Genomic DNA, 14,666 nt, shown 5'->3' on the forward strand with positions numbered 1-14,666 from the left:
CATCCAAATCACATTCAAACACATAATCAACATATTTTTCATTTGATTAATTTTAGTCCCTATACCCGAGATACTCATATTTTCAATATTTAACATCAGACCAAAATTTGATTTCATATTCTTTCATTAGAGACCTTGTACTTTTCATCTATAACATACTTTCATGAAAGTTTTTAATTTATTCAATTTAGTCCCTAATATAAAAGAATCTACTAACAAACTTAACTTAATTTCTAGCTTAGACTTTATCATAATCCAAGCTTTCTAATGAACAATCTCTTCAATTTCAAGCTTAAATTAATCAATTTCACTATAATAACAACTTGCTAAACATCTAACAATTGAAGAAATTGATACATTGGCTAGCTAAATCAAGCTTTCATAATTCAAAATATATAAAAAATTTTAAGGAAATGACTTGTTTACCTTAAGAATTTCAAAGGCCAAATGAACTAGTAGAACTTGGATTTCTTTCTTCTTATTTCACTAAGTTGGACGGTTGAAGGAGACAGATTATAGCTTCATCTTTCCTCTCATTAATTTTCTATTTATACTATGATTAGGAATAAATTAAACTTAATTAATTAATCTTATTTATATTCATTAATTATAATTATAACAATTTAATGGCTATCATCAATATCATCATCATCATCATCTCTCATATTTAGAATTGGTTACATAACCATTCATGGTCCTTTGGATAATAACTAATTATCCTCAAGTATTTTCTAAAAAAATTAAAACTCAATAGTGATTGAAGTTTTACAATTAGTTTTCGAGCTTTAATTAATGATTTTCTTGGTTAAATTACTTAACTAATCTTTGATATATTTCACATAAAACCCGTAAATATTCCTATTTTATCCCTTCAAACTTGGTTTTTGGAAATGAGGTTTTGAAGTCACATTTTTCCAATATTGACAAAGTTGAGTCATTACAATTGTAGTGCAGTAATAGTAAGCATCATAATGCTGTAACAGTATGTGTGCATAAATATTTTTATGATATGCCAACTATATGTCACTAGTTCTACCTTTTTTACTAAGGACTTTACACAATTTCATTCACTTGTAAGCTTTTCTTTTTAATTCTTATCACAATTGCACTTGTCACACCCCAAATTTGGCGAATCCAAAATTCAGGGTGTAATAGAGAAATAATCTTTTTGGCGAAGTGTAATTCGCCCAATTGTTTCTTTTGGAGAATATGTGTAGGCGTATAGTAACCATCGTGTAAGTAAGTAAAGATTCTACTTCAGATTATTCTTTTATTAAAAGAGAAAGATTTTGCTCAGTGAAATAGTATTTTTTGTATGAATTATAGCCAAATGCATAGTACACCCTGTTTGTCTTGGTATTGTGATAATTGGGTTATAAAGTGACTTGGTTAGGAACCAACTAGGTTGACTGGTCTACTATCTATTATGCAGGATTTTCATCTATGTTTCTCTCAGAATCTATAGGCCATTAAGAAGGACAAGTTCTAAATTAAGTGACACTTTTTTAAGTTCCACTAAACATGATTGAGTTATATATATGTATGAGAAGGGTTTATGAAAAAAATTATTCTTTCTCCAAAATATTACTCTCTGATTCTTTTGCTTAAACCCAATTGTATCTCTTCTCATTAAGCAGGAAGCAAAGGTTCTTGGTTTAATCAGTGGTCATTCCATCTCCAGGTAAGTATTGCAACTCTGCATGTTAAGTTTTGAAAGATTAAGTATGTAAGAGGTATATAAATAGTAAGGTGTAAGTATAAGGATTTGCATAGGGGTTGTCAGTGATTGAGATTATAGTAATTTGTATGTGAATGAGATTTAATGGTGATCCTATGTTATTGAAGCAGTTGTTGTTGCTAGGTCGAGATGGATGTCTAAGTCTGAAGCTTTGAGCTATAGTTTAGGTGAGTATTTGGTGAGTCTCTATCCTAACTCTTGTACGTGTATTGTTCAAATAGAAGAATATTTAAATGACGATGATATCTCTATTAACTGGTAAATATAAAAACCATAGTAAAAATGATTTACGTGTTATGATGACATGTATAAAGTTCTATTGGAATAGAATGTTGATGGGTAAGTATGCAAGTATAGTTTGATTTAGAAGTAGTACGAACAATCAGATGTTTGAATGAATCCTGGTAAGTGAATGTTCTGTAAATGACCATCTATGATGCCTCTAGAAAGGCAATTATATTGCTAACCAGATTGATAGACCACGATATGAAAACAAGTGGAAGACCATGAGGTTAAGACCCATGGCATCATATGATATGGAAACATTCATGATGTGGCCTCCAGTACAAAGACTGGACTAGCATATCACAATGCATGAAAGTGTGTAAGTCCATGTGGTCAAGACCCATGGCAAGATATGACAATATGGATGTTTATGGTGTAGCCTTCGATGATGTGTAAATCGAACTAGCAAATCACGATACATGAAATTTATGTATTAAGTCCGTGAGGAAGAAACCCATGGCATCTTCTATGAAAGTTCTCGGGACAGTAAACACGTGAATTTTGTATGCTGCCCTTGTGGCGTATTTTTTTGGCCATTCTGGCATACTTTGCTAAGTTTGTATGGTAGAATGTGATTATCTGCCTATATGGTAACTTTTATATAAATTTTGATGGTTTTGTGATAGATACTGCTATAATAAGGTTATGATACATTTGAAGCTAATTTGGTTGATTTCGATCTATGATCGAATATGCTTTAAGGGAAGTTCTTGAAAAGAAGTGTGTATCTCTATGTTCATAAAAGGTACTCGCCAGGGTAATCTGTGAATATGGGTGTATTCGTTGTCATAAACTACATAGGAAATTGTCTATTTAAGTTCGTCTGCGTTATATATAGTGTTGAAATCTTAGTATCTAGTATTCGCCATATGAGAATAATATCATGTCTTACTATGGAATCTTATGAAATATGAGTTGTTTTAGCATCTTGGTTAGATTTGTGTTTTGTAACAAAGATGTGGGTAATCATTCTGAACAATCTGGATAATCCATTATCAGTATAAGTGTAACAGACCATTTTTAGTGAAATCGAAATAGTGGTTTCTGAACCACAAATCTAAGTCATAAAGAAAATTTATTTTAATATTATTGCATGATCTGCATTATGAAAGGAAAGACGTAGGAAAATTTTAATAAGAAAATTTTATCGATTTCATGTTTAAATATGGAAAGGACCAAATTGCATAAAATGAAAAAGTTGAATTCTAGTAGCTATAAGGATTAATTAGCTATGGAATTCAAAAATTGATGTCCTTATATGGCAATTAGACCATTAAATAGAGTTAATAGATATTTTTGATGAATCATCCATGGAAAATTGGAAAAAGAAAAGGACTAAATTGGAATTTAGAATAAATAAAGATTATAATAGTTTAATATCATCTTATTTCATCTTCATCCCTAAATTAAAATACATGGAAACCCTAGGAAAGAGAAAAACATCCAAGCAAGCTTTCTTGGCTTAATTGGGTAAGCATTCTCATCCCATTTTTAGTAATTTTTATATTTTCGAGTTCGTAATAGCTTAATCTATCTAGTTTGGGGATTAATTTGTAAAGATATCAAAGTATAAAAATTTCTCCATGGATGTAAATGCTAAAATTTTGAAATTTATGGTAGAAAATGAAAGGTTCTTGATAGATAAACGACTTTTACAAAGAGAATTTTAATGAAATTATGATTTAGGGACTAAATTAAAAAATGGTAAAACCCATGGAAAAGTTCTGGTTTTTGTGAAATTCATGGGCTGTTATTGTGACATGTAAAATTCGGTTAGGCTTGAAATAAGGATTAAATTGCATGAATTTCAATTTCCGAGCCTAGGGACGAAATTGGAATTAATTAAAAGTATATGGGCAAAATGGTACTTTTGCCTAAAATATGAATTTAATTGATTTGAATTGGAATTTCATAATCGAGCTAAACTTACTCGTATAGATATGGATAGACCTAGTATTGAAGTGGACAAAAGAAAACAAAAAGTTTCAGATTAGTAGATTTTTGTATACGAACAAGTGTTAAGGTAAGTTCGTGTAACTTAATTATGTATATTAATATGTTTGAATCAAATGTTGTATTTGTGTGAATTGCATAAATAATTAATGTATGAAATTAATCACATATCCAATATTGTTCAATAAATGATAAGTTCCGTTTGAATAATGAAATGCGATGGATACAGTATTTTCTCGTATTGATTATAGTCCTGCATATGTTGCGGACATTATAGCTAGGACGAGCATCCTGTTAAAAGCCTTCTCGAGCATTCCTGTTATATGGTTCATGCGAGCATCCTGATCGGTAATGATTCTACATGTGTTGCGGACTACTGCAGCTCTTTGTGAGCGTCCTATTTTTTGATTGGTTGTGATCCTGCATATATTGCGGATGCAAACACAGCTATTTATGAGCGTCTTGTTATAGCTCGCTTGAACTTCCTATTAAATGGCTATCCGGAGCTCCATGATAATAAGTCTTCAAAGTTACATGTTAAGCTCAATGAACTTTCTGATTAAAACTCTTATGAGTTTCCTGTTTAGCCCCTAATAAGCTTCCTGATCCATGGCTCACATGAGCATCCTGTTACATGGCTCAAGAGAGTGCTTCCTGATTATGTGCCCTAATTGGGTACCCTTGAATATTAATTGACAGATTTACAGTTTTGTACACTTTGAGTGTACTACTGATGTATCCATCGATATTTTAAATAAATTCAACTGGTAAAGTTTTAACATGTCTACACTGAACTTGAGATGACTTGTTATGGAAATGTATGAGTTATGTGAAAATACGATATGAAAGGATTATGTATATGAAAGCTATTACTTGATGAGCTCATCATCATCATTATTTGAAAAGTATTTAGAAAATTTTTGACTAACTTGCTTGATTGAGTGTATGTGATTAGGCAAATGGCTAATTTTTTGGGGATGCATGTTATTGATATGCTTATTTAAATAAACATGATTGGTAAGTGAAATTCCTGTTATACGAACTTACTAAGCATCAAAGACTTACTAGGTTTTCTTTGCTTTGTTTTATAGTACTCGGAAGTTCGTAAAGGTTGGAGATGGGTCGGAGCATCATCACACTATCCTCCAGCTCTTTTTGGTATAAATAGGAATCTTACCTTAGTGTAATGGCATGTATAGGCTAATGATAACAAATAAGGGTATGTAAATGTTTTGGTTGTAACTGGCCATTACAATGGCTAGTGATACTAAATTTAATGCATACTTATGCATGAGGTTTATTATATTTAGTATATGAATGTGTTTGGTTTAATATATTAGATGCAATTAAGTTTGGATAAGTATATAATTTTAATGTAAAGATGATACTTGAAAGCATGAGTAAATGTGTCATGCATAAAACTTGATTATTAGATTGATTTATATGCCTTGAATTGGTTGGTGAATATATTGAAGTGTTGATGTAGGTGCAAGGTAAAAAGGGTGAGAAATAAGGTTTGGAAAATGGCCTTATTCTGTCCACACAGGCAGACACACGGGCGTGTGTCTCAACTATGTGTGACACACGACCATGCGCATGGGCATGCGGTTTGGCCGTATGTTCCCTGCATCTTAAAATTAGAGAAATAAAATGCCCAGAATTGAGCATACGGGTAGAGACACAGGCATGTGTCTTCACACGACCCAACACATGGGCGTGTGTCTTGGCCATGTAACCCTTGCACCTAATTTTCGAAAATTAAATTGTCCACACGGTCTAGCACACGAGCGTGTGGCTGGCCGTGTTACCCAAGTCAGAGAGTTACATGGGTAAGGACACGTGTTGGGGCACGGCCGTGTGCCTCACATCAAATGCCCACACGGCCTGGGACACGGACGTGTCATCACACGGCCTGGTCACACGGTCATGTGTACCTTGCATCTAAGAAAAATTTTGCGATTTCGCGAAAAAATTTTTGTGATCTTAGTTTAGCCCCGACTCAATTCTAATATGTATTTTGGACCTCGAGGACCCATATAAGGGACATTATGATTGATTATGATTGATTTTCGAAAATGAATTGTAAATGACATAAATTAACTGTAATTTAACTATAAACTCTAGTAATCTCTATAACCCTGTTCTGGCGTCGGACACAGGTTAGAGGTGTTACAATAAGCATGTATTGTGTCTGAACTAGAAAATGATTTGAGTTGGTAAACTGATGGTATTCAAATCAAGGTGGGAATCCACCAAATGCGTAAGTATTCGCCAGTAAACAATGTCTGTGAACAATTGTTTTAGGATAAATGATGCAAGTTATTTGAATAGAGAAAAAGAGGTAGTATTGTATGGTAAGATCTGAAGTTAGCCAATGAGTTAAGGATGATTCGTTATGGATGGTAAGTGGCGCATAAGTATGTATATATGTGTTTGTTCGAAGATGTAAGGAATCTGCCAAAGACAGATTAGGTAATCTAAATAATCAGGATGAAGAGTTCAGTGTGAAAGGTTTAAAGATATAATGTATTTCAAACTCACTAAGTTCGTGTAGCTTATAAGCATTATATTTATGTTTCAGGTTACGCTGAAGGAATGATTTCGCCAGAAGGGACAAGCCAAGAGTACGCCAAGAAAGCGACGAATGGAGATACTGTGCATACAGTGGATATCTTTAGATGGTGGCATATTGTAGTTTTACACCCTATTAGTCTATTCATTTAAAACTATGTATTGTAATTAGTTATTATAGATATGGTGTATTATTTTTAAATACATTTCTTGGTTTCTTTAATAAAAGAGATTTTTGATAAAATGATAAGAAATGTATTTTGAGCCAAGTGTATAAGAAGGCTGTTTAGGAAATTTTACTAAGGGTAACGTGTAGTAACACTCAAGGTCCAGATTCGATAAATCGAGTCAGATCTAGAGAGTTACAAAGTGTATCAGAGCCTTCGGTTTAGTCGATCCTCTTGTAGATAAGTGATTCAGCCTTGTATGCATAGTAAGCCGAACTTGGTTTAGCTAGGTCTGTTTCAATAAAGTTTTAAATGGTATTGTCTTATATTATCATTGAGAATCAATGTAATCAAATAAATATTTATATTCAGAATTACTTAGAATAAAAATAAATATGTAAGAAGTATATTCAGTAAAATCTTCGCCCATTTTAAAATTTTTGTTAAGTGTTTAAGTTTAGTAACATCCTATATTCGGATCCAGTAAATCAGGTCGGGTATAAGGTGTTACAAAAATAAATTGTTAATTGATTGAAATTGAAGCAAAAACAGTCAACAAGATGAAAATAATCAATCAATTAAAGAAAGATGAGAAATCTCATCAAATTGATGCAATCTTGATGGAAATCAATGCGAACCGATTATTCTTGAGTGGTTCTTAATTTGAAAATTGAACAAAAGCAAATCAATTGATAAATCATAAAGAAACCCTACAGGACTAAAAGAAAATAAAACAAGATGGAAAGATGGATATGGCTAAATGTAGAAGATGGAAATATAAAGAATGGATAGATGGATAACGCACTGAGAAGCCTTTAAATAAAAAGATTCAACAACCCCTTTCAAACAATTTTAATCTTGCCTTCAAGAATGGAAACTTGGCAATTCAAAGATTGAAAACGATCCCCAAAAATCTAAAAGATAGTGACAAAAAACTTCTAAAATCAAATAAGAAGAATTCTTACAAAGAAAAAATCAATGAGTATTTATTCAATCAAAGCATAATACTCAAAGTGTGTTTAATGAATAATGAAAAAATGTAACGCCCCGAATTTTGAGCCTAAAAGAATTGGGCTTTGCGTATCGGAGCAATTGGATTTTAGTTGTGCAAGAAAATTTCACTAATTTGTGTTTGCTTTATTGGCTATGTGCTTTAGGAGTGATTGAGAGTGTTTTGAGAGGTCTTGAGTTCAAATCTAGGCTTTAGCTAAAATCTTAGTTTTCCCTAAATTGAACTTGGCGTTAGCTGAAAGGTCTTATTAATATTTTGTGTTTAAATTATGACACAAGCAAGCATGTGGTCTAGTGGCAAGGTGGCGTTAGGAGTATGGCAAGGAGGCCAAAGGTTCAAGACTAAAAGTGAGCTATGGATTACTTATTTTGCAGCTGTGCTGCCCAGCGGTTGTGTTGGAATAGAATTCTACTCAAGTGGTTGTAGAATTGGTCTTGGGGGAGAGATTTATGGGATATGGACATGGAGGAGTTTGAAAGTGATTCAAATCGAGGGGTTGAGAGATTGTAGGATTAGATTATGGGGGGTTGAGAGGAGAGTTAGTAGTTGGCCGAATATGCGACTTCCTATTGTGCATATCCGGTCATAGGACCTTTTTCCCATAGTGTCAAATTCTTTTATGCCATTTCGGGTTCTCCTTGCTTTTATTTTTTCTCATTTCTCTATATTTCCAAGCATATACTGAAAACTGACCACTCGTGCAACTTTTCTGTCATTTCTGGCAAGCATTGAGTGCTCTTTCATTTGTCCATTTTCTTTTTCATTTTTGTTTCTTGCTCATTGCTCAAACTTTTACCAAAACCCTTTCTACTTTTGTCTCATCTTTATTTCTTTCAGAGTTTCTGATTGTTCCCCTTCTTATTACTCCTTTTGCAATCAGTTCCTTGCATGACCAAACCTTCTCACCCCATTTCTATACTTCCTGTCCTTATTTTCTGTCCTTATTTTCTCTCGTTTGTTCCTATTCTTATTCGGTCGAATACCCCTTTGCATTTTGTGATCATTCTCGTGAATAGTGGCCAAAAATCTTTGCCTTCCTTCAACACTTTCTTTCATTGATCATAGTACTCTTGTCAGCCAAATATAACCTTCTCTATTTTTTCCCTCATTTGTTTTCCTTCTCCTCTCAGTAGTAGTCGAATACTAAATTCCTGTCACATCACTCACGTTTTCGATTCAGCCACTCTTCTTCACACTTTCTTTTTGGTCATCAATTTCGACTCAGCGCACTCGAGTGTTACTCCTTTAGTTTGGAATCGATTCTGTGGGATGGTTGTGGTCTAAGGTGATCTGACAATTGTTTGAAAGTTAGGGAAACAGGTATTTCTATTATTAGTAAGGTCACAGTAGTTGATTTAGTTTTTTGTCAGTTTCTTTTGATAACAAGAGTTGGATGAGTAATCGTTATGATGCAATAATCTAGGTGCGAAGATACTTGGGGTGCAGTTCGTTTTACGAGCAGGTGTGTAAACATATGCTATGTTTGATGATCGACTAAAAAGCCTAAAGTGTGTGTTTTTGCATGCAATATTCGATAATCGTTTGAAAATTGAAAGTATATGTCATTTACACTGCTATGACAGTAGATCGGCGAAATACCAAAAAGTTGAAAATATGGGGTATGATGCCACATGGGCGTACAATCGCACGTATGGTGAATCGAGCCCACAGACATGGGCGTTAGATTGTAGAGGCCATCACGAGTGCTCTCGTGGTCTTGGGCTATTTTGGGCCTTGTTGGGCTAAACAGGTCGTGTGGGCCCAATGGGCTCGTAGGCCCCACACGGATAAATGTATGTGATGTGGTAAGTGTTGTCTGGACTGTGATGTTCGCATAGCTGTGGCTGTTTTTGGGCTAAATGGGCCACATGTGTGTGGGTCCACTTGAGCCGAGAATGGGCCTTAGGCCCATTTACCCTGTTATGTCTGTTTAGGTTACTTAAGTCACTCAAGGCGACCTGGATCATCTGTTGGGTCGTTAAGGCCTCGATTTGTAAATTACCGAAATACCCCCGATTTATAAAATTACCAAAATAACCTTGTAGTGTAAAATTACTGAAATACCCCTGTAGGGTAAAATGACAGTTTTGCCCATGTGGGTAAATGACCGAATTAGACTATAAATTTGATCGATTTGACTGTGATCGTATGACTATGTTTTAAATGACTTGACGGTGGTTGTACGACTGATATGCTTTTAATATATGTTTAAATGATTGTTACTGAGCATGGCCATTTTACATACACGTGTGATGATTGAGCATGACATACATGACATATTGCATGGGGTTGGGACATTGATATGGAAGAAGTTTTGATAGGATCGCATGGGTCGCACGAGACAACTGTGGATCTAGTATTAATCTGTTAAGGTCGCACGGGTCGAACGAGACTACTGTGGACCGATGGAAGGCTTAGTGCTGCTTAATCTGATTATGGCTCTGTGCCAACCTAAATATGGCTCTGTGCTATGTTGATTATAGTTTGTGCAAATCGTATTTACCAGTGGCTATGTGCCTATCATATTTATTGATGACTCTGTGTCGATTATATTTACCCATGGCTGTGTGCCGATTATATTACCGTCGCTAATGGCTATGTCCGAACTTATTACAATTACTGATGGCTTTGTGCCAATTGTAATACCGCTACTGATGGCTTAAAGCGGAATATATATATAGTAGCTTTGCTGCGATTTCGGTTAGTGCTGCAACCGGTGCTAACATTTTAAGTGTAGGGATGGTGTGGGTGAGTTATTCCCAACAGGTAGTGCAGGGTTGGACGGAGGCAAGTGCAAGGTTGGATGGGTTAGCATGCATCCTGCATTCACACATTTTGTTTTATTACTAAGATGGGCTAGGCCCAATTGATTCTGTTATGGGCTGTGACCCAAATGATATTGTAATGGGCTTTGCACATGTATGCTCTGAACTAGATTGTACTATTACTGTTAACGGGCTCTGGCCCATACTGTTTCTGTTTCTGTTTCGGTATACGTACTGTTACTCTAGTAAGGGGATTAGACACTGAGTTTTCATAGACTAACCCCGTTTATTAACTGTACAGGTAATTCCCAGCATTAGGAGGATCGGTGCTGCGAGGGACTCGGAGATGGTCACATGACTGCAGTCTTATTATGCTTTGGACTTTATTTAAAGTTTAGATTCCATTTTGGGTTTTAATTTTTGTAATAAGGCCTTTTAGGGTTTAGGGTTTAGGGTTTTTTAGATTTTAACTTTGGGTTTCATTTACTTTGATTTATATCTGTTTGAATTAAATCACAATTTTCCCAAAGTGTTAATTGTTTTTAAAACAACACAGCGTTTCCGCAACATTTTCAAAATGCTTTCGCAACTTAACTTTTTAACATCAAGTTTTAGTAATTATTTTAAAACTAGCTTCTGCAACTAAAAGAGATTTTGGGAATAAAATTATGTATTTTTCAATAAACCACGCTTTGAAATTAAACTAACGTAAACTGGGGTTTTGTACAAGTTTTAATGACCAAAAGTTTTTTTTTTAAAAATATTAAGAGGGGCTTTCAATGAAAACATGGTTTTCGAAAAACACTTCAATGTGACACGCCAGATTCGAGCCTAATATCTAGGCCGGGTTTGGGGTATTACAAAAAACATTTATATTGGCTAGTTTATTACATCAAAATAAAACTTTTTAGTAGAATGAAACTATAATTAATCTAAACAAAAAGTAGTTCTAGTTGAACTAAAATTTCTGGTTGACTAAGAAACATAAAACTCTTAAATAACTTAAAATGCTTAAAAATATCCTAAAATTCAGAATAAATAATAAAAATATAAAACCTAATAAATAAAATATTGGACTCATATGTAATTAAAACTAAGCCTAAAAATCAATTTAAACTCTAATAAAAACCTGAAACTCGTAATTTCCCATAATAATCCTGTCTAAAAATTTTGTTTGTGCAGTCTTCATTGAAATAGTCATAACTTGAGCTATTGGACTTGAAATCAAGTAATTCAAATTGAGTTTTGAAAATAAGAGATAGCTCCCCAAACGCTATGAAGACATCTCAACCCATAAATGCCTAAATTTAATAATTTCACCCCATCCATGCATGTATCATTCAAGCATTCCCACTTTTGGTATAATTGTAACTTTGGTCCTTCAAATTTTAATATTTTCAATTTAACTTTTAAACTTTTGAATATTTACAATTGAACCCTTTTTACTTTTCACAATTTTACAATTGAACCCATACCTCAACTTAATATCTCACAACATATTACTTATTTTAACTATCATTAATATACCTTATTTATTTAACGAAAAAATTCACTATGTTTTAAGGGCGTTAAACATACTTCAGATTAAGCTAGGCTTTGACAATGATATTTAACCGCAATCCAAACCCAACTCGACCCATAAATAAGTCTACGCATGAATTACAAAATAAAAACTTTTTCATCATAAAAAATAATGTTTGATTAGCAAATTGGCCCCTAACTTTTATTAGATTAGTACTTAAAAGTCTTTTGTAAGGAGTGTAATATGAATTATCTTTTTATCTTATTTATCTCACAAAATATACCACATCCAATAAAAATGTAACATGCATCACGTTTTATTTATTAGTATTTTTTTGATAGAATGAGACAGTTTATGGTTTAAATACCACTTCTGATAAAAACTTAAAATACGATATAGGAATTGAGATATAATTTAAAGCCTAAAATTATACCTTCACAGGTAATTTTCATACAGTGGCATGGTTAGTAGTCAAATAAAATAATCCAACGTACGGCATAGGAATAATCAGAAAGGTAAAACAACGCCTCTGATGCATCCATATTAGCCTATCAATTTCTCCAAACTTGTCCTCACTATATTTCGAGAATTACAATTATGACCCTAAGAATTAGATTTAGAAATTTAAACAATTCGCGGGGCAAATACATTTCTTTCAGCTCTAGGGTTTTGCTATTCCTGCAGGAGCAGAGCGGACGAGCGAGAAAGAAAGAAAAAAGAAACAAACAGGAGAGGGAAACAATGAGCCGGAGCTTGGGCATACCAGTGAAGCTACTGCACGAGGCATCCGGCCACGTGGTAACGGTGGAGCTTAAGAGCGGAGAGCTTTACAGAGGAAGCATGGTCGAATGCGAGGATAACTGGAATTGCCAGCTCGAGAACATCACCTACACCGCTAAAGTACCTCTCTTTCTCACATCCCCCCTTTTTTTCTTTAGCTATTCACTTTCGACTTTGATTTATTTACTTTTATTTGGATCTGATGAATTTAGGGTTTATGCTTAGTTAGTGATAAACCTTAAAATACTTCAGTGTTGGGTGTTAGATTTAGGCATTGCATGCCGGAACTCTGGACTTAAGTTTATAAGCAGGTTAAGCCTTAGGATATTGGGGAAGAGATGGATGGAGTTTCTGGGGTTTGAAAATTGAGTATGTTTCTCAGCAATTTCTCATTGCTAAATTTGAGTTTGCCTCTGGATTTTGCTTATTGACTGTTGTGTGGTTCTTTTTAGGTTATACTACAAATTTCAGGTTGTTACCTGATTTATAAAGCGTTTAAGTTGCTGGCTTCTTGTATCATTGTTTTTTATTTAATAGATCTAATTAAAAGTTGAATGAGTGACATCAGAATTTCATTGTGATTTGAGTGCATATTCTCTCATCCCTTTTCCAAAACCAGATATATTATCGGTAGCATGTTGTTGTTCACTTTGGCTCAAGGTTGTTCTTGTCTTTCCTCTCATATTACTTCCACTTGTAACTGATTTTAAGCTGATTGATTGGCTTGGCTTCAGGATGGAAAGATATCACAGCTTGAGCATGTTTTCATTCGAGGCAGTAAAGTCAGGTATCATGTCTCTCCCTCCCTCAGTCAACCATGTTTCATTGTTTTTAGTAAGATTGATATGCGGCATTTGATGGTAATAGGTGTTGTTATAATGAAAACAGGCATACTTTATTTGTCTATTGATAGATGGGTATATTTTGACAGGTTTATGGTCATACCGGACATGTTGAAGAATGCTCCTATGTTCAAACGCCTCGATGCTAAAATCAAGGTTCATCTTCTTTCAAGGTGTCACATTTCTTACATTATGCACTTGTTAGAAGACCTCTGACTTTGTTTCTTAACTTCATCAAAGGGTAAGAGCTCATCTCTAGGAGTTGGCAGAGGTAGAGCTGTTGCAATGAGAGCCAAAGTAAGTGTGCCTACGCTGTAATTAAGATGGAACCCGAAGAACCATGCTCTTTTTGTGTGATCTCCTTATAATTTTCCTTGTCTATAAGCTTCATATTCCAAATATGATTTTGTTTCTTTTTGGTGTTACAGGCTCAAGCTGCCGGGCGTGGCACAACAGGTGGTAGAGGCGTTGTGCCATCGGTTCGTAGGTAACTTTGTCTTGTCAAATGGTTTCTAGTCTCTATTGTCAAAGCATCGTTCATCATTATATGCCACCGGATAAATTCTTGGGTTTAGTGATCAAGCTTGTACTCATATTTGATGTAAAAGGATCTACACTTTTGTTATGCTGACGAAAATGAAATTAGAGGTGAAGTACTTTTTCATGGATCCATATGAAAGCAAAGTGTCCATGTATGTCATGCACATCCAATCTCCTAGAACTCTTTGCCCTTCTGAATTTTGTGCGTGCTTCACAGTTTTGCCTTGTGTGGGAATATGGTCGTTTGAAACATATGGAAACGTTTAGAAAATAATTGTTGTGTATATATGCACGCTAGTTATGTAAAAAATTTAAATAAAATATTAGTAAGGTATTGGTTAAAATGGCAAACTTGAAAAATTGGGCTTTGATTTTTAGGTTTAAGTTACACCCATCTATGTTTTTCTATAAAAAATATTTGGGGTTTAAATGATTTTTAATTGATTTATTGTAAGAAAATAAAATAAAATCAAACTTGTTCTTTGAGGAAC

General features: G+C 34.1%; 1 protein-coding gene across 1 annotated transcript; it reads left to right on the forward strand.

Moving 5' to 3' along the window:
• The first annotated feature begins 12,623 nt into the window (after positions 1–12,623).
• Positions 12,624–14,303, forward strand: LOC107962870 (small nuclear ribonucleoprotein SmD3b). Its single transcript, XM_016899426.2, has 5 exons — positions 12,624–12,913; positions 13,528–13,580; positions 13,725–13,791; positions 13,876–13,932; positions 14,064–14,303. The coding sequence occupies exons 1-5, from the start codon at positions 12,755–12,757 to the stop codon at positions 14,124–14,126; spliced, it is 399 nt and encodes a 132-aa protein (XP_016754915.1). The 5' UTR covers positions 12,624–12,754; the 3' UTR covers positions 14,127–14,303.
• Positions 14,304–14,666: the final 363 nt, after the last annotated feature.

This window comes from Gossypium hirsutum, chromosome A02, assembly GCF_007990345.1.
Source record: "Gossypium hirsutum isolate 1008001.06 chromosome A02, Gossypium_hirsutum_v2.1, whole genome shotgun sequence".
NCBI lineage: Eukaryota > Viridiplantae > Streptophyta > Magnoliopsida > Malvales > Malvaceae > Gossypium > Gossypium hirsutum.